This window comes from Lolium perenne, chromosome 7, assembly GCF_019359855.2.
Source record: "Lolium perenne isolate Kyuss_39 chromosome 7, Kyuss_2.0, whole genome shotgun sequence".
Taxonomy (NCBI): Eukaryota; Viridiplantae; Streptophyta; class Magnoliopsida; order Poales; family Poaceae; genus Lolium; species Lolium perenne.
The window spans coordinates 101,068,165-101,095,879 of record NC_067250.2 but is presented as its reverse complement, the minus strand read 5'-3'; the positions used below and the strand labels follow the sequence as shown (position 1 = coordinate 101,095,879).

Sequence of the window (27,715 nt, the reverse complement as noted above, 5' to 3'; positions counted from 1 at the left end):
GTGGACGCGGGAGCAGGCGGAGGCGCTTGCGCCGCTGTCGCCGGCCGTCACGCGCGAACAGCAGTGGCGCCAGCGCGAGCTCAAGCAGCGGCTCGTCATCGCGGAGTGCAACGAGCGCCTCCTCCTCGAGTGGGCGCGGCAGTTCCCGGAGGACATCGCCACGATGGAGGCTTTCTACGCGCATAAGGAGGAGGAGAAGGCGGCAGCGGCGAAGAGGAAGGTGGACCGCGACCAGCACCGGGCGGCGTCGGCGTCGAGGAAGGCGGAGAGGGCGGAGATGGCCGCGAGGAAGGTGGAGGAGAAGAAAAATGGTGCCGGTCCATTGACGATCGTCCTCTCCTCCTCCACCTCCTCCTTCGGGTGGACATCCACTCCGGTGTGTGACACCACCCACTCGTCGGACTTCGACTATGACTCGGAGTAGATTAGGCTAGTTTTCAAATAAATGTCCTTGTACCATCGAACTTTCTAATATATTTCGTATTTCCAGTTAATTTTTGATGTTTTGTTTGATCTATTTCGTACCAAAAATGATCAAAATAAATGTTTGCGCCGCGCTGGGCGCTGCATAATACAACGTCTGGCGAAGGAGCGTTTTACGCGCCCGAGCACACGCTGCATAATACAGCGTCCGGCGGGGGGAAAATTAGCGCAGCGCGCAGCAAACATTTACAGCACGTTCGCATCGACCTAGAGCGCGCCGATTTTTAGTGCGCTTGTTGAAGATGCTCTAATGCCCAATCAAATCTCATAGTAATCATCTTGTCATGTATGATCGATATTCTGTCAATTGCCCAGCTGTAATTTGTTCACCTAACATGCTATTTACCTTTATGAGAGACACCTCTAGTGAATTGTGGACCCCGGTCCTGTTTCCTTTACTGATAAATTCTACTGCAATTCATGTTATGTTTACTTTCTGCAAACATCTCTTTCCACTCAATACGTTTAATCCTTTGTGTTCAGCAAACAGGTGAGATTGACAACCTCACTGTAAGTTGGGGCAAAGTATTTTGGTTGTGTTATGTGCAGGGTCCACGTTGTTGTTGACGCTGGTAGTGTTACATGCCACTAATCAGCTAGCAACACCTTCAGAAGTCACGCATTTCTCCTACTGGTCGATTAAACATTGGTTTCTTACTGAGGAAAAACTTGCTACTATGCTCATCATACCTTCCTCTTGGGGTTCCCCAACAGTGTGAAGTCAGCGTTACGATAAGCACCATCAGTCCCCACTAGGGTTTGGCTCGGGGTTTATATAAACACCCCCGATCTAGGGTTTACAAGTAGATAAGATCGAACCATAACACTATAAGGCCAGGATCTGTTATCCCGTGCCCAAGTAATCTTCACTTCAGTCGCCCGGGCCTCCGATCCGGTCGCTATCTCCAGGGTTCAAGCCCAGTCGCTCAGGATTTTAGGCCCTGTCGCCCTAACCGACTGGATCCCTTCTTAGACCTTCTCTCTTACGGCGAGTGAGACTAATGGTGAACCGACTTGAGCATATCCCCATCATCCGAGCTAGCGACAGAGAAAATACATTGTGTGGGGGAGAGAGACGAGTGAGCCGGCTGAAGCTACAGCCGGCTGAGGAATATACTTTTCCATTCATAAAACACCTTTTGTGCAAAATCCATTCTAACTTATGTAAATGCACCCGTTATTTAAAATACATACTTCAAAATGTCAAAAAAACTGAAAAACTTTCCATTACAATTTAACTATCCAATTAATATGATATCATACTCACTGACCCATTCTTCGGGGCTGCAATAAGTACCAACAGGATAACGAGAACTGACCATGTATCTCGAACCCCAAAGGTGCCGAGCATATTTGATATCCAACGAGTTTGCAATATCGAAGTCGATGATATGCAACGTAGCATCAAGCGGGCTGCGGAAATTGTATGATCCAAAAGGTGGGTGGATGATTCTTTGGTGAAAACCCTCACAAAGACTGCAGTGACCTGACAAAAGTGTAAACATGTCTCGGTTGAAATTGACCTCATAACATAAAAAGGTTATTATCGATAGTCAAACTCGCAACTACTCGGAGTACAGATAAACATTATGTAATACTACATATGAACATCTAGCAAACTAAGGACATCAGCATTCACTAACTACTCAATTTTGTACTAGTATTTCAACATTGCATGCCCGCTATGATTATATTGGAGCATATGTCTGTCTAGTAACCCAAAAAAAATCATATACTAACTTCCAAAAGTGAACTAAAAATAGATCCAAACATACATGCCGTTAATCTGATATATACTCCAGAGCCCAGAGGTGACTAACTATATATATGAACTTACATAGTACTTCCATTCACTACACAAGATCATAAGCTAATCGGTCGTTCACGAGATAAATAAATTGTTCTTGTGTAGACAAAAGAAGTGGAAGAGCTTACCACTCCGAGAGACAGAGTCTTGCACAGGGCAGCATAGCACGATACCCGTTCGTTTTGCATGTTCTGCAAAGAATAGTTGTATGGCTGCCGGATTATCTCTTGGAGTGGCGATGAAGTTGATATGTTGGTAATCACGGTCGCCAATGCTGCAGCCACAAACAACCTTGAGCTGCAGCTCAGGTCCCTTGAAGGAGTAATTTGGAGCATAGCAACATGACGATTAGAATTAGCACCAGAGTGACCAAAAAAATAAAAGAGCATATGCAGTTGTGGATAAAGAAACTGACCCCAATGGTGCTGTTCCAGTGATCAATCGCCATGTTGGCGACCTTGCGTCTCCATGCTTGCCATCTTCTGATGCGCTCCTCCCTCTCCACATTGAGCTCAGACTCTGCCACTACGCAATCGTCGAGTGGAGGGGCCGAATGTGGAACGAGCAGGGCAGACAGTCGCTCGATATCCTCAGTGGAGAGAAGACCGCTGCTACCGGCGAGCAGCTCCGTGACGGCAGGGCTTGTGGCGACTCCGGACTGCGCGAACGCAGCGAAGGCCTCGCAGTTGGGGTGCCTGGCGGCGACAGCGGCAGCGTGGTAGTCACGGTCACGGTCGGCAGCAGCGTCGTCCAGTAGCAGGCAAGTGACGCCGAGGAAGGAGCCCAGCTTGATAAGATCAAGGTTGACGACGTCCACAACGGTATCGGCAGCGGCGAAGCGACCGGGGAGAGAGGCGGCGTGGAGCCACACCGTGTTGACGATGACGTTGGAGGCGCCGTCGGGGAGCGGCCCGAAGCTGTGGCCGCCAGCGAGGAGCGCGGGCAGGAGGGACGGCATCGTCGGCGCGCCGTCGGGGCCGTTGAATGGGAGACGCGCGAGCGCGCGCAGGTAGGCGTCGTGGATGGTGTTCCTCATGGCCGTCTTCCTCTCCCACGCTTCGTCGGGGGCGACGCCAGGGCCACCGCGAGTGCGGCGCGGGAGGTGACGGAAGAAGAACTGCGCCGCCTCCGGGAGCGCCAGCGGTGGGCGCTTGTTGGAGAGGGACGGCGACGAGATGGCCTTCGCCCACCTCGCCTCCATCGGGTTCACCGGCTTCCGCCGCGGGCGGTCCCGGCGGCGAGGGCTCATCTACGATCACCTGTCTTCTCCCCTCCGATTTGGGAAATTTGATCTGTTGCCACGCCATACCCGTGAAAGGCAGATCAAATCAGAACTCCAAGTTGAATCTGATTCGATCTGTTTAGGGGAGCTAGCCGACTTTTTCCAGGACAATTATAAGGTTGTGAATAATACCAAATTCATAAAGGTAACATTTTTCTCTGCGTATCTAACATTTTCAAAAATATTACGTTGTTTTCCAACATTTTTCTGCAGTATATCCAACAATTTGTCCTAAATTATTCAACATTACGGAGATACGTATGCAACATTGGTACAACCTCTCTGTATCATATACAAAATAATTATTGTATCACTTTGCACATACTTACAAACCAAGAAAAAAAAAGCAACACATGTAACAGATCTTGACAACGCATGTAACATTGAAAAATCCCCCACAAAATGGTCTTCTCTACCAACAATGGAGGAACCACCATGGACGAATAGAGCTCGTCGGTCACCAATACGCCACCGTCAGCACCGCTGTAGACCATTTTGAGGCAGATCAGGAGTAGCGGCCACCATCGGCACCATCATCGTCGAGCTCACATCAACGTCAGGTGGAGGCAGGGCAAAGTTGGGCGGCTTTCGGCCATCAATGGGCCACGTGGGGCAGAGGACCTACGATGGCGGTCGGCGACGGGGGAGTAAGGGGAAGGGCGCGCTCACAGAAGAGCTAGGTCGTGGGAAGTTGGGCGGCTCGTCGGAGGGAGTGGGGCGACGCGCCCTCACACGGAGGAGTTCTGGCGGCTGGCGCATGTAGGAGCTTCGGCACCCCAATAGCGGATCTCGCCCAAAGGAGCAAGTGGGCGGCCGCTAGAGAAGGGTAACGGCGGCGGCCCTTGGTGTTCAGCTACAACATCCTTAGGCGGAGGAGTGCTTGCGGAAAACGTCTGAGCTACCGACACAGAAAATATATCGTGTGGGGGAGAGAGACGAGTGAGCCGGCTGTAGCTACAGCCGGATGAGGAATAGACTTTTCCATTGATAAAACACCTTTTGTGCTGAAATACATCTTTACTATTAAATGGGAGTTGGTCGTTTGACACTCAACGCACTTTGGTGGTCATCATTGGAAACATCCCCTCCGTCCAGTATCCCGCATCCAAAATTCACCGTCCGATCTACAGCAAATGCCATGAATCGTAATTCTTTACTATTAAATGGGAGTTGGTCGTTTGACACTCAACGCACTTTGGTGGTCATCATTGGAAACATCCCCTCCGTCCAGTATCCCGCATCCAAAATTCACCGTCCGATCTACAGCAAATGCCATGAACCGTAATCACAGCTAAATTGCCACCGCACCTGACCACCAAAACGTTTTTTTCTTCTTTTTTCTCCTATCTCTCTGTGTCACATGTACGGAGTAGTCTCCTGCGTAGGGTTTCCTCCTGAAAATGAGCCACCGCCGCCTCGCCACCTAGCGCCGTCCTCGAGCCACCGCCAGAATACCACCCCTGCCTCCCGCCCGCCTGGATCTCACGCTGACAAGGGAGACGCCGTCAAGCAGGGACAAGTCAAGCAGGTTGACTTCTTCGCACCCGCCCGTGCTGGCCATGTAGGTGGCGGACTGGATCTGTGGTGAGGATGAGAGGAGCACATGTGGCTAAATCGTCCTTCCCCAACTACGGCCCAAATTGAGCGCCGCCCCCTGCCGGCCAGCTGTTGTAGCTGCGTGCTGCCCCTTCCGGCGAAATCCCTTCGTCGTACGGCCGTCCTCCTGCATCGCCCCCGTTTTCCTTGGACAGCCCTGAACGCCTCAACGTCCGGCCACGCTCGTGGCCTCGACCTCCACGGGATCTCCTTCGAGCGCCGCCCCGACATGGCTACTACGGAAGATAATCTGCACGCCCCTATCGGCCTGGCCTACCACCCCAGCTCGTCCTCACGCACAGATTCGGCCGTTTGCTGTCGGACTTCGTTTCTCCAGGTATGTGGTCGACTGGTCACCGTTGTTGGAGGTTTAATGTTGTCCAGTCCGTGCTACAACACTACAGCTCCATCCGTCCTGCAGTGCTCCAACAAGGTCGGCTTCCCATTGCACGATTTTATGCGATGTTCAAGCTTTTATAGAGTTTTGTTGATATGTGAGATGCATGATTTGGTACAAATTATGCTGCAGATTTTTAATATGGTTCTGTAGTACACTATGTATAGCTTACTAAACTGTGCTGCACTAATCAAGTCTTCTGCCATACATGCTTTTCTTTTGATCTTTAATATTTGATCTTTGTATCCAGGTGGATGAGAATAGATCAAGGGCCTGATGGCTTATTTGATTCTGTACTGAGTGCTCAATATGAAGTTGCAGCATCACTTGGCATAAACCCACTCTTGATTGAGAAGCATATTACTCAACCAAGGCATATAGAAGTCTAGGTAACATTCCGATCTCATCTGTTCAACAATCCTTCTCTCAATCTGCACAGGTACTCCATTGTTTAATGTGGCACTACTTCAATCTGTGAAGGTATTTGATGACAAACATGGAAATGCTATTCACCTTTAGGAGAAAGAATGCAGTCTAAAAAAATCATTAGAAAAATATTGTGGAAGCACCGTCCGTGGATTTTCCTCCGAATGAAATAACATTTTACTCTACAGCCAAATATGTCAACAAAGTTTTGGACTCAGTTTGGTGAAGGTTCTATGTCTGTTGCGAAGGTGACATACTTCATACTTTTTCACAATATTTGCATGTTGTGATTTAAGAAATTGATTTGATGTTCTTATGTTTTTCATCTCATTACATTGCGTCAAGCTATTTGTTTGTTCCCTACACATAAGTAGAAAATTATTCCATATATTTTAGTTCATTTTAGAGATTTTGGTTTACTATTTGACTGTTTATAAAGTTGGGCTCATTTGCTAGCTACCTAGCCCTTGACCCTATGTTATGATGTAGTTATTATGTTTAATCTTTATATTTTATACACATGGTCACTTATTGGATTCTTTGTGTTGAAGGCACTTTGTTACTACAGTGCGGACATAAGTGGAGCATGGCATCAATCCTGTTGAGTCGGTCATGGCAGTACCATAAGGGTGAGCAGGGCTGCACCTCTCTTGCCGCTTCCTTCCAGAAACGTATGTAATACCACATATCTTTCTCAGTATTTTTCTCTCTTTCTCAGTTGTAATCGATAAATGGATCGAGGTGTGAAGCATGCTTTCCCTATATGGAGCTCATGTGATTCATCTGCATATATGAGATGTAATAGCCTGCTGATCGGTCCTAATTTTTTTGATCCTGATCTGAGTTCTTTTATTCAGAAGACCCAATTATGATGATAATTGAGCAAAAAAGTTGTGTTGTATGTCAACCCCAGTACTATTTCTGCTTGTTTCATGCGACGTTAAGTCTCAAAATAGTTAATCTTGTAGCATATTTTACACATTTTTGTTCCATTGGGTACAATTAAATACTATGAAATTTGAGTTAAGTTTCTTACTTTGTGCACTCAATTTCAGAGAAGTTGCGATTTGTCATTTGGCCATCTCCTCTTTCGTCACTGCATTTGCAGGAACTGGAATTGAAGGTGTTCCTCATCATTGCTTCTTAAAATTAGCACAATAAAATGGATTATTATTTGATGGCACCCTACTACTTCCTATTTAGTGTATGCGTATGCATGTCTTCTTTTCACTTGACTTCTGTTACGATGCAATGTTGTTGTGGCTTTGTGATGATTTGAAGAACTGACAAGCCTCTCATTTGGTATTTTAAGTTTTCTGCTTATCTTTTTTTTCACTCTTGATGAATAAATAAAATTACAGTTCAACACTTGTTCGTGTACAATATAATGATACATATTTGATAACATTGTTCATCTTGATCTCACGTTTTTCCCCTATTTTTTAGAATGAATACGATCTATAAGGAAAATAGTTTGAAGCTGCCAATAGGTTATATAGTAGTTGGGCTCGTCACCGCGATGCCTCTGTAAATCTCTCCATCCCATCCCTTGCAGGTGCTAAATCCTCGCTTCTGCTCTTCTCTTTCAATTTAATCCCCAGATTTTTGTGCATCTTTGCTTCAGGGATGATGACAAAACAGCGAGGACCGGTAAATGCGTTGTTCTGTTTGAAGCACAAAAGTGCCACTCTGTAGCTGAATTATGATTCATGGTGGATTATACTTATAAGGTCACACCATAGTCCTAATTAAATTAAAAAATTATGACCTAAAATATGTGATGTGACTATACTACTACCCTTAATTTGGCATTTCTATTGGCTTATGAATGGCATGGTGATGGGCAACCTTTCCCCAAAAATATTCAGTGGCATCATGGTTTGTCACTGGCATTAGCTTGCGGTTGTGTAAGAGTTTCATTTAGCTGTGTTTAACTCTCTCTTTATGGGCTCCATAGTTGCCTCTGTTTTACTGCCTTTTCAACTGAGAAGAGGGATGTATTGTGATTGTAGTATGGTCCTGCACATCTATCAGTTCTGGTGTTTTTAGCATGTGTGCGCTAGGTGTCTGATCAAATGCTTGTTCTTGGTAGATGTCTTCACAAAGCAAGTCTTTGTTGCAGCGGTAATTAAAAAATGGAACCAAATCACACTGTAAGAAATGATTTTTGTCTCGTTCAATTGCATCGATTTACTGCTATTTTCTGATTGATGCATGCATAAATAAGCCAACGATATCCCTTATAGCGTTATTGCCATGCATGGTTGTTTTGTGATTATGAAAGGGACTTTCATGGTAAAATTTATTGATGGTTGTTAAGTTGCCAGTATAAGATTATTCTTTGAAGTTAAACATAAAGGCATTGAACTCATATGGATTAGTCTGGGAAACGAGGCTGCCATGCCACATCTTTTTATCCTAATTTTTCTGGAGTACGTTGTGCCGGCATGCTCTTTTCTTCTTTGTACGATGTTATTTTTAAAAGATAAGTATTTCGGAGCATAGATACATCATAACTTAGAGGTTGGTTTTCCTCAGAAAAATAAGTTTTTCTATTCTTCTTTAACAGCTAGAGAAGATACTTTCAGTGCTTAGGACGTGACAGGAGATCAGAATTATCCCACAACCACTCATTTGGCTCAATCCAGTTTCCATGAACTAGGGAAAAAAATGATTGTCTCACAGTATCACAGTTATCTATTTCCAAAAGACCATAGAGGTGGAAGGCACTGCCAGGATGAATGGTGTCGTCCCTGCCATTATATACATCATGCATGGCATGCCGGACATTGGTAATTTATTCATATTTCTAGGTGGCACCATCACATTTATTATTGTAGAAGTTTGGAATTTTATTATTGTAGAAGTTATATTACATTGATCAAATAACTTTGGAATACACGTTGGCCTTATAAACTGGGTTAGATGAAAAATGTGTGTTCAATACATCTTCATTATTGGCCAAACGGGAAAGGAAAATGCCTCCAAAATTTTATCCAGTGGATATAACTCGTAATAAGATGCATCAATTGACTCTAATGAGGATCACATTTTCATTATAGACATGTTTGCAGAGTAAGACACAACTTATCCATAGCAACGCACGGGCACTCAACTATTTTATCTTATAAATGTAAATGCACCCATTATTTAAAAACATACTTAAAAATATTAAAAAATCTGAAAAACTTTCCATTACAACTTAACTATCCAATTAATATGATATCATACTCACTCACCCATTCTTCGGGGCTGCAATAAGTACCAACAGGGTAACCAGAGCTGACCATGTATCTCGAACCCCAAAGGTGCCGAGCATACTTGATGTCCAACAAGTTTGCAATGCCGAAGTCGATGATATGTGATGACCCACAAGTATAGGGGGTGTATCGTAGTATTTTCGATAAGTAAGAATGTCGATCCCAACGAGGAGCAGAAGGTGTTGACAAGCAGTTTCGATGAAGGATTCACTGTAAATGCTCACAGACAAGTATTCAGGGGGTTTTGATGTAACAGTTGAATAAAGTACGAGTAAGTAAAGTGCGAGAGTAATAATTGCAGCGAGTGGCCCAATCCTTTTTAGCACAAAGGACAAGCCGGTTTGTTTACTTATAATGACCAAACGTTCTCGAGGACACACGGGATTTTAGTCTAGTGCTTTCGCTACATACGGCTAAATAATCTTCATTGTTATGATAAGTGTTGTGTGGGTGAACCTATGCTAATGTACCGCCCTTCCTAGGACTAATACATACTTGTGATTATACCCCTTGCAAGCATCCGCAACTACAAGAAAGTAATTAAGAATAAATCTAACCACAGCCTTAAACTCTGAGATCCTGCGATCCCTCCTGCATCGATATACCAACGGGGGTTTAGGTTTCTGTCACTCCGGCAACCCCGCAATCGGCAAACGAGTACAAGATGCATTCCCCTAGGCCCATAAATGGTGAAGTGTCATGTAGTCGACGTTCACATGACACCACTAGAAGAATAACACCACAACTTAAATATCATACCATTGAATATTACTCAACCATAGTTCACTACTAACATTTAGACTTCACCCATGTCCTCAAGAACTAAACGAACTACTCACGAGACATCATATGGAACATGATCAGAGGTGATATGATGATGAATAACAATCTGAACATAAACTTGGTTCAATGGTTTCACTCAATAGCATCAACAACAAGTAGAGATCGATACCGGGAGAGTTTCCCCTATCAAACAATCAAGATCAAACCCAAATTGCTACGGCGATGACGGTGTCCAGCGGTGGAGACGGCGGTGATGATGGTGGAGATGATGATGATGGTGATGGAGATGATGTCCAGCTCGATGACGGTGACGATGGCGTCGATTTCCCCCTCCCGGAGGGAATTTCCCCGGCGGATTCCTGCCCGCCGGAGAGCTCTTTTCTCTCTGGTGTTCTCCGCCTCGCAGAGGCGGCTGTAACTCTTCGCGAGGTACCCTCTGTGGCTTAGGTTTTCGGAACGAAGGATTTCGCGAAGAAAAGGAGGCGAAAGGGGCTGTGGGCCCCCCACACCACATGGTGGCGCGGCCAGGCCATGGGCCGCGCCACCCTATGGTGTGGGCCCACCTGAGTCCAGTGGCTCCTCCTTCTGGCTTCCTTCGTCATCTTGAAAAATAGGATTTTTGGTATAATTTCCTTCCACAGTTGATCTTCCGAAATATTGCGTTCTGACGGTGCTTTTTCCAGCAGAATCCTGGCTCCGGTGCTTGATCCTCCAATAATGATGAAACATGCAAAATAGATGAAATAACATAAGTATTGTGTCCCAATATGAAATATATCAATGAATAACAGCAAATTATGATACAAAATAGTGATGCAAATTGGACGTATCAACTCCCCCCAAGCTTAGACTTCGCTTGCCCCCAAGCGAAACTGAACTCAGTAAACAGGACCACATGTTTATGGAGTGAAGAGTCGATAAATAAAATACGGACAAGAAGCATCATATTCATTCACACAAGACATTATAGTAAACAATTTCCTCATATAACTCAACTTGAAACAAGTATAAGGTAATCACAAATAAAGGTGCATAAGAAATCATAGTTGGTGATGGCAAACTTCGTTCTTGGTCAGAGAACAATTAACAGATTATATTTATCTCATTGAGCAGCGCTCTCATGTTAAAGTTTATATGGCACAACTTGCATACTCAATCATAATGGTCTCCTCATGATCATTGATAACTTGCAAAGCTATATTCATTCAGATAAAACTTGTACTAAACAAGGAAGAATAAAAGACATGATGAAGCAAATCACAATATAATGGTTTGATCACAACTACTCAAATGCTTGCTTGAGATGGAGGGAAATAGGTTTACTGACTCAACATAAAGTAAAAGACAGGCCCTTCGCAGAGGGAAGCAGGGATTAAATCATGTGCTAGAGCTTTTTCAGTTTTGAAATCATATAGAAATAATAAAAGTAACATTTTGAGAGGTGTTTGTTGTTGTCAACGACTGTTAGCGGGTACTCTAACCCCCTTGCCAGACAACCTTCAAAGAGCGGCTCCCATTTTATTTTTATTTTGTGTGGCACTCCTTCCAACCTTTCTTTCACAAACCATGGCTAACCGAATCCTCGGGTGCCTGCCAACAATCTCATACCATGAAGGAGTGCCTTTTTATTTTAGTTTTATTATGATGATGACACTCCCCCCAACCTTTGCTTTCTCAAACCATGGCTAACCGAATCCTTCGGGTGCCGTCCATCAATCACATACCATGGAGGAATGTCTATTTAGTTTTAATTAATTTGGGACTGGGAATCCCATTGCCAGCTCTTTTTGCAAAATTATTGGATAAGTGGATGAAGCCACTAGTCCATTGGTGAAAGTTGCCCAACAAGATTGAAAGATAAAACACCGCATACTTCCTCATGAGCTATGAAACATTGACACAAATAATAGACACTAAGTTTTGAATTGTTTAAAGGTAGCACATGAAGTATTTACTTGGAATGGCAGAAAATACCATGTAGTAGGTAGGTATGGTGGACACAAATGGCATAGGTTTGGGCTAAGGTTTGGATGCACGAGAAGTATTCCCTCTCAGTACAGGTCTTTGGCTAGCAAGGTTAATTAGCAAGCATAAGAGTTGAAGGAAACAAACAAATATACATGTGATAGAAACAATCATGCATCTTCCTTGTAAGCACAAACAATTTTAACTTCAGAATAATAAGCTATGAGCTAACAAGAAGGAAAGATAATGAAACAATTACATGTATTTCTCTTTTCTACTTAAACCTCAAAGTGTTGTTGCTATTGACCAATGCTAAGTTTGCCAAAACCAAATAGATTTATTCAATGCTCCCAAAGTGATACCAATACTAACAACAAGGTAAATCATATAGTAGAGATTGTAAACTAAAATAAGATGTGCAATATGTAAATGATAAGACTTCTCATTAATATTCCATAACGATAACTCACACCAAGGGATACATAGATAACCAACTAAAGGAGAGATACTTCCAAACTGCAACCCATCTTATATGATAACTTCCCTACTTATGATATGACACTACTTGACAATAAAAGTAAAAGGTAGTGATAATGTGATACCGCGGCACTCCCCCAAGCTTGGAACAAACCAAGGGGATGCCAATACCGATGATGAATTACTCCTTTGGCGATGATGGTGATGAACTCCTCCCGCGCTTCTTACAGAACTCCTTCAACTTGTGATGCGGATCGAGTGGTATTCGATCATTCTTCGGAGACGGCAATTCTCCTCCTGGAGTATCTCCACTTCTCTTCTTAGAGCCCGATATTGATCACAAAACTCATCGGTAGTCCGTAGAACTTCTTCCAACATAGGGAAGGAGTCGAGGCTAAGAGCGGGTGGTAAAGGTCCCTGCAGGTTGTGAGAAAAAGAACGTTGAGTGTCAACAGATCCCACCAAGATTTGCTTGCTCCCTCCGGCTTGCTTCTCTTGTCTTGATGGCACCTTCTTCACTTCTTCCTCCGAAAGCCCCTTGCCCTTGTTGTTGGAGGCCATGGTGCTTCTAGACCGAAAACAGATCCTGGCAGAAACAGCTCGAAACAAAACACGTCGAGAAAATGATATACGGACTTCCAGGAGTCCGGGGGATTATATAGCAAAAATTTCCACGACAAACGGAAAGTACCAGATCGAACCAGAGTCGGAAAGGGGCGACGAGGCGGCCAAACCATAGGTCGACGCGGGCCCAGGTCAGGCCGCGCCGCCCTATGGTGGCACGCCCTCGTGCGTCCTTTCCACTCCGTTTCAAACTCGTAATTTTTCATATTTTCCAAAAACAGCAAAAATATTGTTCGGAAAGTAAATTGCGTACTTTTCATTACCAGTACTGTTACCTATTCAAAGTCGAGTTCTGGCGGACTGTCAATTTGCCCTTTGATGAAAGTCTCCGGTGTTTCCACTTGAATAATATCAACATCAACATTATAAGAATCACCCGAGATATAATGCTTGAGTCTTTGCCCATTCACCACTTGCGTGGCATTGCCTTGGAGAGAGCTAATTTTAATTGCTCCTGAACGATACACCTCCTCGACAACATATGGTCCTTCCCATTTCGAGAGTAATTTCCCTGCAAAGAATCTGAGACGAGACCGATACAATAGGACTTTATCCCCAATATTGAATTCTCTTTTAATAATCCTTCTATCATGCCATTTTTTAACTTTCTCTTTAAAGAGTTTAGCATTTTCATAAGCTTCACTTCTCCATTCATCTAGAGAACTCAATTGCAACAACCTCTTATCACCGGCAAGTTTAGGATCTTTATTTAATTCTCTAACAGCCCAATAAGCTTTGTGCTCTAGTTCTAAAGGTAAATGACAAGCTTTCCCATAAACCATTTTATAAGGTGACATTCCCATGGGATTTTTGTAAGCAGTTCTATAAGCCCATAGTGCATCCTTCAATTTACTAGCCCAATTCTTTCTAGTTTTATTAACGGTCTTTCCCAAAATAGATTTAATCTCTCTATTTGATAATTCTACTTGACCACTAGTTTGAGGATGATAAGCGGAAGCAATTCTATGATTAATACCATACTTAGCAAGAGTTTTTCTAAAACCTCCATGAATAAAATGAGAACCTCCATCAGTCATAATATATCTAGGCACTCCAAATCTAGGAAAAATAATATCTAAAAGCATTCTTAAAGAGGTCTCACCATCAGCACTTTTTGTAGGTATGGCTTCCACCCATTTAGTAACATAATCAACAGCAACAAGTATATGAGTGTTACCTTCTGAAGAGGGAAAAGGTCCCATGAAGTCAAATCCCCAACAATCAAACGGTTCAATAACAAGAGTATAATTCATAGCCATTTCATTACGTCTGGAGATATTACCAACCCTTTGGCATTCATCACAAGATAAAATAAACTTTCTCGCATCCTTGAAGAGAGTTGGCCAATAAAAACCTGATTGTAGAACCTTTTGCGCGGTTCTTTCTCTGGCGTGATGTCCTCCATAAGCACTACCATGACATTTACTCAATATCTCTTGTTGTTCATATTCGGGAACACATCTTCGCATAATACCATCCACTCCTTCTTTATATAAGTGTGGGTCATCCCAGAAATAATGCCTCAAGTCATAAAAGAATTTCCTCCTTTGCTGAGCTGAAAAGGTTGGAGGCAAGTACTTGGAAACAATAAAGTTAGCATAATCAGCATACCAAGGACTGTCTCGCGAGCTCACCTTTATTACAGCCAATTGTTCATTTGGAAAACTATCATTAATAGGAACAGGATCATAAGCAATATTTTCCAATCTAGACAAATTATAAGCAACAGGATTATCAGCACCTTTCCTATCTACAATATGTAAATCAAATTCTTGCAAAAGAAGTACCCATCTAATAAGCCTCGGCTTAGCATCTTTCTTTGTCATAAGGTATCTAATTGCAGCATGATCAGTATGAATTGTAACTTTTGAATCAACAATATAAGATTTAAATTTATCACAAGCAAAGACTACAGCTAATAATTCTTTTTCAGTTGTAGCATAATTTCTTTGAGCAGCATCAAGAGTTTTACTAGCATAATGAATAACATTCAATTTTTTATCTACTCGCTGTCCAAGAACAGCGCCTACAGCAAAATCACTAGCATCACACATAATTTCAAAGGGTAAGTTCCAATCAGGAGGTTCAACTATAGGAGCAGTTGTTAAGGCTTTCTTAAGAGTTTCAAAAGCTTCCTTACAATCATCATCAAAAACAAATGGTACATCTTTTTGAAGAAGATTAGTAAGAGGCTTTGAAATCTTGGAGAAATCTTTAATAAATCTCCTATAAAACCCAGCATGACCAAGAACACTACGAATACCTTTAACATCCCTCGGATAGGGCATCTTCTCAATTGCTTCAACTTTAGCTCTATCAACTTCAATACCTCTCTCAGAAATTTTATGTCCCAATACAATTCCTTCGTTAACCATAAAGTGGCATTTCTCCCAATTAAGAACAAGGTTAGTTTCTTCACATCTCTGCAAAACTTTATCAAGGTTTCGCAAGCAACTATCAAAAGAATTCCCATAGACGGAAAAATCATCCATGAATACCTCTACAATACTCTTGCAAAAACCATGAAAAATAGCAGACATGCATCTTTGAAAAGTAGCAGGAGCATTACATAAACCAAAAGGCATACGTCTATAAGCATAAGTTCCATAGGGACAAGTAAAGGTGGTTTTCTCTTGATCTTTAGCTTTAACAGCAATTTGTGAAAACCCAGAATAACCATCAAGAAAACAAAAATGAGTATTTTTAGACAATCTTTCTAGCATTTGATCAATAAATGGTAAAGGGTAATGATCTTTCTTAGTAACTTTATTAACTTTTCGAAAATCAATGCACATTCTATACCCTACAACTACTCTTTGAGGGATGAGCTCATCATTATCATTAGGCACAACAGTCATTCCTCCTTTCTTGGGAACGCAATGCACAGGACTAACCCATCTACTATCAGCAATAGGATATATAATACCAGCTTCAAGAAGTCGTAATACCTCATTCCTTACCACTTCCTTCATCTTCGGAATTAGACGACGCTGAGGTTCAACAACAGGCTTTGCATCATCTTCCATATTAATAGCATGTTGGCAAATAGAAGGAGAAATCCCTTTCAAATCATCAAGAGTATAGCCAATAGCTCCTCGGTGTTTCTTCAATATTTCCAATAACCTTTCTTCTTCAATATCTGAAAGCTTAGAACTAATAATAACAGGATATATTTTCTTATCATCAATATGAGCATATTTAAGATTATCAGGCAAAGGCTTTAATTCAAAAACAGGATCTTCCTTTGGTGGCGGTGTTGTACCCAAATCTTCCACCGGTAAATCGTGCTTGAGAATAGGTTGGCGGAGAAAAATTTCCTCAAGCTCATCTCTTTCTTTCCTAAAAACTTCACTCTCGCTATCCTCCAAATGTTGTTGCAAATGATTGTTAGGAACAAGAACAATAGATGCACACTGCTCCATTTTAAAATCATTACTAGGCAAATCAGCTTTATACGGAGTTTTGGTAAATTTAGAGAAGTTAAACTCATAAGATTCACCAGCAAATTTAGTCAAAATTTTCTCTTTCTTGCAATCTATAATAGCTCCACAAGTATTTAGAAAAGGTCTACCAAAAATAATAGGACAATATTCACTAGCAGCAGAACCAAGTACCAAAAAGTCAGCAGGATATTTAATCTTACCGCATAAAACTTCCACATCTCGAACAATACCAATTGGAGAAATAGTTTCTCTATTAGCCAGCTGAATAACCACATCAATATCTTCAAGTTCACAAGAATCAATTTCGTGCATAATCTCCGTGTAAAGCTCATAAGGAATAGCACTAACACTTGCACCAATATCACATAATCCATAATAGCAATGATCACCAATTCTAACAGATAGCATAGGAACTCTAGCTTGTTTGGGTTTATTAGGATGTGAAACAAGATTAGAGGCATCTTCACAGAAAATAATATGACCATCCTCCACATTTTCAGTCACAAGATCTTTTACTATTGCAACAGCAGGTTCAACTTTTATTTGTTCCTCAGGTTCTACAGGTTTCTTTTCACTTTTATGAACCGCACTATTTATAACAGAGTACTCCTTCATTTTAGCAGGGAAAGGAGTTTTTTCAATATAAGCTTCAGGAATAACATGATCAGCAGTTTCAACTACAACGCATTTATTAATAGATGAATCAATTTTATCTTTATACGGTTCATGATACTTATCAAAATTCTTCTTTGGCAATTCATAATGAGAGGCAAAAGCTTTATAAAGATTTGCAGCAACTTGAGAATCAAGACCATATGTAGCACTCATATTACGAAATTTATCAGTATCCATAAAAGCTTCAATGCATTTATAATCATAAATTATACCTGATTCTCTATCCTTGTCGTTCTCCCAACCTTCAGTATTTTCTTGGATCCGATCAAGAAGGTCCCTTTTAAACTCTTCTTTGTTGCGTGTAAATGATCCAGAACAAGAAGTATCCAGCAAGGTCTTGTCTTGAAAAGAAAGTCTTGCATAGAAATTATCAATAATAACATTACCAGGAAGCTCATGAATGGGGCATTTGAGCATTAAAGACTTCAATCTCCCCCAAGCTTGGGCAATACTCTCTCCATCATGAGGCCAAAAATTATATATGCGATTCCGATCCTTGTGAATTTCACTTGGAGGATAGAACTTAGAATAAAACCGGGGCACAATATCATTCCATTCAAGAGAATCCCCATTATCCAGTAATTTATACCAATGCGCCGCCTTACCGGACAGCGATAAAGAGAATAGTTTCTTCCTCACTTCATCCATAGCAATACCTGCACATTTAATAACCCGCATAATTCATGCAAAAATAGTAAATGATCACCAGGATGGACAGTTCCATCCCCTTCATAGCGGTTATCCATAACACGTTCAATAATTTTCATAGGTATTTTATATGGTATCACTTCCTCACCTGGCGCCTCATCTACTACCGTTGCAGTAGTAGTAGATTTCCCAAATAAAAATTGAAGAGAAGATCTCTCCATAATGACTTATAGCAGCAGGCAGAAATAAAATCAGCACAAACAGTAAAGGTTTTCCTTACCAATTCCACTTACCAATAGCGCTTCACTCCCCGGCAACGGCGCCAGAAAATAGTCTTGATGACCCACAAGTATAGCGGTGTATCGTAGTATCTTCGATAAGTAAGAATGTCGATCCCAACGAGGAGCAGAAGGTGTTGACAAGCAGTTTCGATGAAGGATTCACTGTAAATGCTCACAGACAAGTATTCAGGGGGTTTTGATGTAACAGTTGAATAAAGTACGAGTAAGTAAAGTGCGAGAGTAACAATTGCAGCGAGTGGCCCAATCCTTTTTAGCACAAAGGACAAGCCGGTTTGTTTACTTATAATGACCAAACGTTCTCGAGGACACACGGGATTTTAGTCTAGTGCTTTCGCTACATACGGCTAAATAATCTTCATTGTTATGATAAGTGTTGTGTGGGTGAACCTATGCTAATGTACCGCCCTTCCTAGGACTAATACATACTTGTGATTATACCCCTTGCAAGCATCCGCAACTACAAGAAAGTAATTAAGAATAAATCTAACCACAGCCTTAAACTCTGAGATCCTGCGATCCCTCCTGCATCGATATACCAACGGGGGTTTAGGTTTCTGTCACTCCGGCAACCCCGCAATCGGCAAACGAGTACAAGATGCATTCCCCTAGGCCCATAAATGGTGAAGTGTCATGTAGTCGACGTTCACATGACACCACTAGAAGAATAACACCACAACTTAAATATCATACCATTGAATATTACTCAACCATAGTTCACTACTAACATTTAGACTTCACCCATGTCCTCAAGAACTAAACGAACTACTCACGAGACATCATATGGAACATGATCAGAGGTGATATGATGATGAATAACAATCTGAACATAAACTTGGTTCAATGGTTTCACTCAATAGCATCAACAACAAGTAGAGATCGATACCGGGAGAGTTTCCCCTATCAAACAATCAAGATCAAACCCAAATTGCTACGGCGATGACGGTGTCCAGCGGTGGAGACGGCGGTGATGATGGTGGAGATGATGATGATGGTGATGGAGATGATGTCCAGCTCGATGACGGTGACGATGGCGTCGATTTCCCCCTCCCGGAGGGAATTTCCCCGGCGGATTCCTGCCCGCCGGAGAGCTCTTTTCTCTCTGGTGTTCTCCGCCTCGCAGAGGCGGCTGTAACTCTTCGCGAGGTACCCTCTGTGGCTTAGGTTTTCGGAACGAAGGATTTCGCGAAGAAAAGGAGGCGAAAGGGGCTGTGGGCCCCCCACACCACATGGTGGCGCGGCCAGGCCATGGGCCGCGCCACCCTATGGTGTGGGCCCACCCTGGGTCCAGCTGGCTCCTCCTTCTGGCTTCCTTCGTCATCTTGAAAAATAGGATTTTTGGTATAATTTCCTTCCACAGTTGATCTTCCGAAATATTGCGTTCTGACGGTGCTTTTTCCAGCAGAATCCTGGCTCCGGTGCTTGATCCTCCAATAATGATGAAATATGCAAAATAGATGAAATAACATAAGTATTGTGTCCCAATATGAAATATATCAATGAATAACAGCAAATTATGATACAAAATAGTGATGCAAATTGGACGTATCAATATGCAACGTAGCATCAAGCGGACTGCGGAAATTATATGATCCAAAAGGTGGGTGGATGATCCTTTGGTGAAAACCCTCACAAAGAGTGCAATGACCTGACAAAAGTGCAAACATGTTTCGTTTGAAATTAGCCTCGTAACATAAAAAGGTTATGATCGATAGTCAGACTCGCAACTACTCGGAGTACATATAAACATCATGTAATAATACATATGAACATCTAGCGAACTAAGGACATAATCATTCACTAACTACTCAATTTTGTACTAGTATTTCAACATTGCATACCCACTATGATTATATTGGAGCATATATCTGTCTACTAGTAACCAAAGAAAATCGTATACTAACTTCCAAAAGTGAACTAAGAATAGATCCAAACATACATAACCGAGTATAGTTGTACTTGCCACTAACTTGATACATATACTCCAGAGGTGACTATATATATGAACTTTCATAGTACTTCCATTCACTAAACAAGATCATAAGCTAATAGGTCCTTCACGAGATAAATAAATTGTTCTTGTGTAGACAAAAGAAGTTTTTTTTTCTCAAGCACATGCCAAAGCATGGGTCATTATATATTAGAAGAAGCCGTCGAGAAGACGGGAGCAAACAAGTGTAGCAAAACTACAAAAAGTTCAGAGAAAACGAAAGAACTATGCAAGGCTAATTTAGTTAGGCCTACTATCCCTGGTCTAAGCTATCGTCGGGAGGCCTAGCATGTAAAGGTAGCCGACTTGGCGCCCGATCTAGACAAAAGAAGTGGAAGTGCTTACCACTCCGAGAGACAGAGTCTTGCACAGGGTAGCATAGCACGATACCCGTTTGCTTTGCATGTTCTGCAAAGAATAGTTGTATGGCTGCCGGATTATCTCTTGAAGTGGCGATGAAGTTGATATGTTGGTAATCACGGTCGCCAGTGCTGCAGCCACAAACAACCTTGAGCTGCAGCTCAGGTCCCTTGAAGTAGTAATTTGGAGCATAGCAATGACGATAGAATTAGCACCAGTGACCAAACAATAAAAGAGCATATGCAGATGTGGATAAAGAAACTGGCCCCAGTGGTGCTATTCCAGTGATCAATCGCCATGTTGGCGACCTTGCGTCTCCATGCTTGCCATCTTCTGATGCGCTCCTCCCTCTCCAAATTGAGCTCAGGCTCTGCCACTACGCAATCGTCGAGTGGAGGGGCCGAATGTGCAACGAGCAGGGCAGACAGTCTCTCGATATCCTCAGTGGAGAGAAGACCGCTGCTACCGGCGAGCAGCTCCGTGACGGCAGGGCTTGTGGCGACCCCGGACTGAGCGAACGCAGCGAAGGCCTCGCAGTTGGGGTGCCTGGCGGCGACAGCGGCAGCATGGTAGTCACGGTCACGGTCGGCAGCAGCGTCGTCCAGTAGCAGGCAAGTGACGCCGAGGAAGGAGCCCAGCTTGATAAGATCGAGGTTGACGACGTCCACAACGGTATCGGCAGCGGCGAAGCGACCGGGGAGAGAGGCGGCGTGGAGCCACACCGTGTTGACGATGACGTTGGAGGCGCCGTCGGGGAGCGGCCCAAAGCAGTGGCCGCCCGCGAGGAGCGCGGGCAGGAGGGACGGCATCGTCGGCGCGCCGTCGGGGCCGTTGAAAGGGAGGCGCGCCAGGGCGCGCAGGTAGGCGTCGTGGATGGTGTTCCTCAGGGCCGTCTTCCTCTCCCACGCCAGGGCCACCGCGAGTGCGGCGCGGGAGGTGCTGGAAGAAGAACTGCGCCGCCTCCCGGAGCACCAGCGGTGGGCGCTTGTTGGGGAGGGACGTCGACGACATGGCCTTCGCCCACCTTGCCTCCATCGGGTTCACCGGCTTCCGCAGCGGGCGGTCCCAGCGGCGAGGGCTCATCTCCGATCACCTGTCCTCTCCCTTTCGATTTGGGAAATTTGATCTGTTGCCCCGCCATACCCTTCAGGCCTTGTTTGATAGCGGAGTATTTGTGGGGATTAGTGGGGATAATCCGCTAGAGTATTGGGTGAAACCCTTACCTTCACCCAATCCCCACAAATACTCTCCTCTACCAATCCCTAACCTCTGCTTTAAAACCAACGCATTTGGTAGACAGGGTTGGGGATAAAACCAACCAACAGCAAGCAACAACGAAGACAATTCAGCATAAACTACAAAAGATTCAATTTTTATGGCAATAGATGAACATAACTTTGTAAAGTCAACATCCAACAGTTATCAGCATCCATAAGGCAAGAGTTTTAGTCGCATAATTCACGACAGTTCAGCATAAATTACATATTCCATACAACTATTCCTGGCAAATTTTTGTATGACAAAAGATGACGACTCTTCGAAACTATGTTAATTTTTTTGAGTGATCACCGTTGAAGACGACCCTGTTCCTATGCTTCCAGAAGTGCCATAGGCAGAGTAATCAGAGCATCGACACAGTGCGGCGAGGGGCGGAAGGCGGGAGGGGGCAGGTGGATGCCGCGGACACGGGGCGAGTGGTGTCGGCCGGCGTCGGGCCGAGCATGGACCAGAAGCAGCGAGCGAAGTTGCACTCGAACATGATGTGAGCTGGAGGTTCCAGGGGAGTGTCGCAGATGGAGCAGCAGCTGCCCGCTTCCTCGAGGATGCGCCCTTGCGCAGCAAATTGAAGGGAGTTGATTTGGTCCATACTATCTTCAAGAAACACAAGTCAGGCATTATGATTGTCTGTAATCATACGCAAAGATGTTAGATGAGTCCGGTGCATGATCATGTTCAGGTGATGATTGACTGAAAGCATATAAATATCCACATGGATAACTGAAAGCATAAGTAGCGGAGCAACACAGCAGCAGCACAAGTGGAGACACCAAACATATTTTACCAGAGAAGAAAATGCAACAGTCGATGAATTGAATTGTACTACAAACATACTTTGCCAGAGAAGAAACTGCAACATACTTTGCCAGACACGTCAAACATACTTTGCCATACCAAATATTAACTTTGAAGTGTACTACAAATTTAGCTAAGCACACATTTCATGTAATATTAACGTTTTCCTTAAAAAAAAACTGTAACATTCATTTGTCATGGTGAATAGAAGGCTAAAACCAGGCACAGGTTGATCTGCTACAACATTCAAACTGATTACTTATTATTACTATTTTGACTAAATCGGAAGCACAACTTAGAATGCAAATTTTTACTGCATTATAACAAGGAGACGAGATGCCCTCAGACTGCTGAAATGCCATGTGCATTTGTCAGTCCCGATGAATATGTATTACTCCAGAACGGTTTTACTTCATGAAACCACTGTAAATAAAATGAAACCCACCAAACTGCAAATTGCCAGCTTGGCTACCTCAAGCTTACTAGCTACGAGCAAGCACCTACAAATACTATCCACTGTTCTACAAGCACATGGTTTCAAGCAACAAAAACAAGAACAATGCTCTGAACTATGCCACACTGGTGTAGATTGTGGCTGTTGGAGGCTCGCTCGCCCTGCCATTTCCTGTCTAAGAAAAGAAGAAGGATGCAGTGCACGCGACACAGGAGCTGGGACTCTGCGCTTCGATGGCTCGATCTGCCGGGAAGCGGATGTGTCTGGCGCGCGTGTCTGTTAACAGCTAGATCTTAATTCCCTCAATCTAGCAACTATTACAGGAATTTGGTAGACAATCTGGATACAAGATGAACAGCATGAATGGGGATGGGAAGGAAGAGCCGAGGTGGGAGGAAGGAGCCGCCGCCGTTTCGCCTGATCCAACTTGGATGCCTGTTCCTTACGTCTCCTGGGTAGTTGTAGGTGTCCATCCACATCTGGCTATGATATGGGCCGAGGCCTTCATGGTGAGCCCATGTCGATAACCCAACGAGAGGGTGGCCAGATAAGGGCCCTAACATCCCTCCCTCCTTGAAACTCGGCTTGTCCCCAAGCCGAAGCTTCGGATTGTACCAAAGGACTGACTTGCTGGGATCCCATGGCATGTGAAGCTCCTTGGTCATGTTGGAGTCGCCATGGTAAACTTCACAGTAGTAAATCATATTGATGCAGACTGTGTCGCAGTAGTATGTTTGGTGGAGGAAGTAGTTGTAGCTGACCGGAATCTGGTTGACGAAGGCGATGTAGTAGTCCTGGCTGGTTTGGATGTGGTTGGAGAAGGTGACTCGGATGGCAATCGTCCATCCTTGAAAAGTTGCTTGTCCGCCATATGCAGAAAACTCAAGATTATCCACATCCCATGCAACCAACCAGATCCAAAATGCACGGGCAGATAACACAAAGGACCACTCGAGTTCTTCAGGACAACGAAGACGTTCTAGATTAGGCCACCAGTGTTGAGAGCGGCAAACTGCAAACATAGAGCCACCAGGATCCCATGACCACTGTGTGTAATTAACATGTTGCCACACTGAGAGTAGAATAGGTGATGACACAGAGGAGTTACTGCCTTGCTCACTGCCCCTTGCTAGTTTCATAAGCTTACTTGACCATACGAGCCTGATGGTTTTGCTAATTTGACTCCAATATTCAGAATCAATGATAACTGGGACCTCATGCATGTACATAATAACACGATCTGGTGTATTTGTTGCAGTGTTTGCCTCTGTGGACTTTAATATTGTACAGAATACAGACCAAGCACCAACACTAGCGGCCCAATAGCTGACAACCATGAGGTTGGCTTCAATGATCTCATCCACATCACGGAGCACGTTTTCTTTTCAATCAGCACTAGTAATTTCAGAGCTCTGCAATTGAAGTAACCATGCAATCTTCCACTGGAGCAGCTCAAAACCACACTGGATAACATGTCCAATAAACTGGAAGAGAAGGTAATCTTGCAATAGAATGCCATTCAGCCACTCCACTCAAAAATAAGTGCCAGGAGAGAAGGAATTATACCTACTGTGATGATCCATAAAATGCCCACCCGTGATGTCAGTCAGCTTGGCTTCAGACAAGAGCTTGTTACAACTAGATCCATGTTCCTCTTGATATAAACTTCCCAATAAACAGCAAACTCTCATATCTTGGCTAAGTGCAGCCTCTACTAGATGCTCTCCGGTCAAACCTTGTGCTGTTTTGGTACACTTCAACTTATTTGCACCCTCTAATAAATCTGGCACCCAAAAACTGTATAGAGAGGCACTAGAAAACAAGGTCAGAACTGAGCAATTGACAAGTTCTTGCACAAGAATACCGTTGGTATATCGTTCATGCAAAGAAAGAGCAGAAGTCACACAAGCATGCTGCACATTTTGGATAGTTGGCGCCCATTCATGAACTCTTAAGAGCAGACCACTGAAACTCCACTTTGCTCTAGCATTGCACTGATCTTTGGCCATACCGCAACTAACAGAGGATGAGAGAGTACCAAGCAGTTGCAGCAAGTCTGAATTCTCCTGTCCATTCTGAAGACATGCCAACTCAAAGAAATTCATGACAATGGAATAAATCCAAGGCCTCAGCTCAACTATCATCACCACACTGTCACACTGGTTCACCAAATCTAGCTCATCTCTTCCATAGTATGTGACAGCAGGGGCTATCTTCTTTACACTTCCAATCATACATGACCATTCTCTGATGATTCCAGTTAACAGCAACCATTTTTGAACATCTGCACTAACAGCTCTTATACGAGATTCCCTTGGAAAAACAATTGTAGCAAGTTTTGCCTCGGACAGAAGATGTACACTAACAATGACAAAAGCTGGGTGTCCATTCCCTGTTAATTTCAAGCCCAAGTAGTGACCACGGTGGTTTCAGGGCTGGTGCAGGTAAGCATGGTCGCAAAGGAGAAAGTAAACCTCCAGTACAACCTAATGAATCTGGTGGTCGAGAAAAAGACCATGCACCAAGGAACAGACTCCATAGATCTGGAGGATGCGGGGGCACGGGTTCCAGCCACGGCTTGGTGGATTCCCAGGGAATGCATGCCGGAACTTCAGTGGTACTCGCTGTTGAGAGCATAACGGGCACCCCGGACTGAGAATTGGGCATCAGCATCACTGTCAGCGAAGTGCCATGCTCGCAGTCATCGTTTTCAGGGCAGAGTTTGGTGGGAATCACAGATGCCCACAGCAAGGTTGACGTCATGGTCGCAGACGTGGTCGACAGCGCGGTGACGACTTCTGCTGTGCAATCCACAGCCTCGGCGGCATCGAGGGTTCCATCGCCTGCTGCAGCTGCAGGGAGCACTGGCATGACGCCGACGGTGCTGCCGTCGAACGAAGTGCCGTGCTCACCGGTGTCATTGGTGGGGACGGAATCGGTAGAGACCATGCCGTTGGTCGTGGTCGCTGGTGCCGATGACAACCTGGTTGCCCACTGCAGGGGCCTCGAGGACGACATGGTGACGGTTTGGGCCGCGCAATCCGCCGAACAGGATGCAGGCAAGCTAGGTGTGGATGGTTGCAGCGGGAGCGACCGCTAGTGGCTCCCTGATGGTAGAGAACGGCGCCGCAGGCTCAGCCAGCCATGCCGATGCGAGGGCGAGGTCGGCCGTGTCGGAGCTCGCCACGGGCGCGGTGACGCAGGGCGCGGGCACCGCTGCGCGGGTGTCAATGGGAACCGCGGGCGCGACTACGGGTGGCGTCGTGGTGGCGGGAGCCGGAGGCGGGGGCATAAGCTTGTCCCGCATAAGCTTGATTTCGGCCCTCCACTCGTCGAGGTAGGCCTTGAGCTCGGGAGTCAGAGAAATCATGGCGATGTATGTGATGGAAAAAAAATTGGGGAAATTTTGGGGAAGATGGGGACTGGCTCTCATACCAGATGTTAACAGCTACTCGATCTTAATTCCCTCAATCTAGCAACTATTACAGGAATTTGGTAGACAATCTGAATACAAGATGAACAGCATGAATGGGGATGGGAAGGAAGAGCTGAGGTCGGAGGAAGGAGCGGCCGCCGTTTCGCCTGATCCAACTTGGATGCCTATTCCTTACGTCTCCTCCTGGGTAGTTGTAGGTGTCCATCCACATCTGGTTATGATATGGGCCGAGGCCTTCATGGTGAGCCCATGTCGATAACCCAACGAGAGGGTGGCCAGATAAGGGCCCTAACAGTGTCCTACAAGAATCTAACATCGAGCTTACAGAAATATATCACTTAGCCAATCGCTTGTGTTATCCAGCAGGACCGGTGCTAAGAGCGGGCAACCCTAGCTGGCGGTCGTTCGCTCAAAGCTTGCTTAGCGATCACTTTCCGACAGTTTTTCTGTGTTACGTGAGCAAACCTCTTTCTTCTCCTTTCTCTGACTCACGTCCACGTTAAAACTTATCAAATTCGAAATTTTAAAATATTTTATCTCTCAAACAACAACTCCGATTTAAGATCCGTTTTCACAATCAAATCCGTCTCGACGAGATCTTCAAAACTAGTACCGATGTTAATATGTTTCGACAAACTTATTTTCCGGCTAAAAGTTATCAACCCTCTCTATTTGAATAATCAATCCCTCCGTACTTGAGTGATCAACGGTAAATGTATAAAATTATCAACCTGGTGCATGCTATTGAGGGAAAGTTCTGCATACATGCACAAATAGACGAATCTGCTGATGTCAGCGGAATCTTTTACAAATTTGAAAATTTTAAAACGTTTTAACTTTCAAACGATAACTTCAAATTAAGATTCGCTTTCACCAATAAATCCGTCTCGACGAGATCTTCAAAATTAGCACCCATGTTGATATGTTTCGAGAAAAAAAATTTCGGGCTAAAAGTTATCAACCCTCTCTGTTTGAATAATCAACCCCTCCGTACTTAAGTGATCAAAGGTGAATGTATAACATTATCAACCTGGTGCAGGCTATTGAGGGAAAGTTCTGCATGCATCCACAAAAAAACGAATCTGCTGATGTCAGCGGAATGTTTCCCAAATTTGAAAATTCAAAACGTTTTAACTTTCAAACGACAACTCTAAATTAAGATTCACTTTCACCAATAAATCCGTCTCGACGAGATCTTCAAAACTAGCATCCATGTTAATATGTTTCGATAAACTTT

The 27,715-nt window shown here is 44.0% G+C and overlaps 1 protein-coding gene, 1 long non-coding RNA gene and 1 pseudogene across 2 annotated transcripts; all 3 read right to left on the bottom strand.

Annotated features, from left to right (window-relative positions):
• Positions 1-1,622: 1,622 nt before the first annotated feature.
• Positions 1,623-3,616, bottom strand: LOC127312737 (uncharacterized). Its single transcript, XM_051343280.2, has 3 exons — positions 2,706-3,616; positions 2,419-2,602; positions 1,623-1,969 (listed from the first exon to the last, which is right to left on the bottom strand). Exons 1-3 carry the CDS (start codon positions 3,537-3,539, stop codon positions 1,722-1,724), a joined length of 1,266 nt encoding a protein of 421 aa, XP_051199240.1. The 5' UTR covers positions 3,540-3,616; the 3' UTR covers positions 1,623-1,721.
• A 4,959-nt stretch (positions 3,617-8,575) lies between these two features.
• LOC127315796 (uncharacterized) lies at positions 8,576-21,598 on the bottom strand (annotated as a pseudogene).
• A 268-nt stretch (positions 21,599-21,866) lies between these two features.
• Positions 21,867-26,766, bottom strand: LOC127316466 (uncharacterized). Its single transcript, XR_007860437.2, has 2 exons — positions 26,478-26,766; positions 21,867-22,420 (listed from the first exon to the last, which is right to left on the bottom strand). It is a non-coding gene; the product is annotated as an uncharacterized lncRNA (long non-coding RNA).
• Positions 26,767-27,715: the final 949 nt, after the last annotated feature.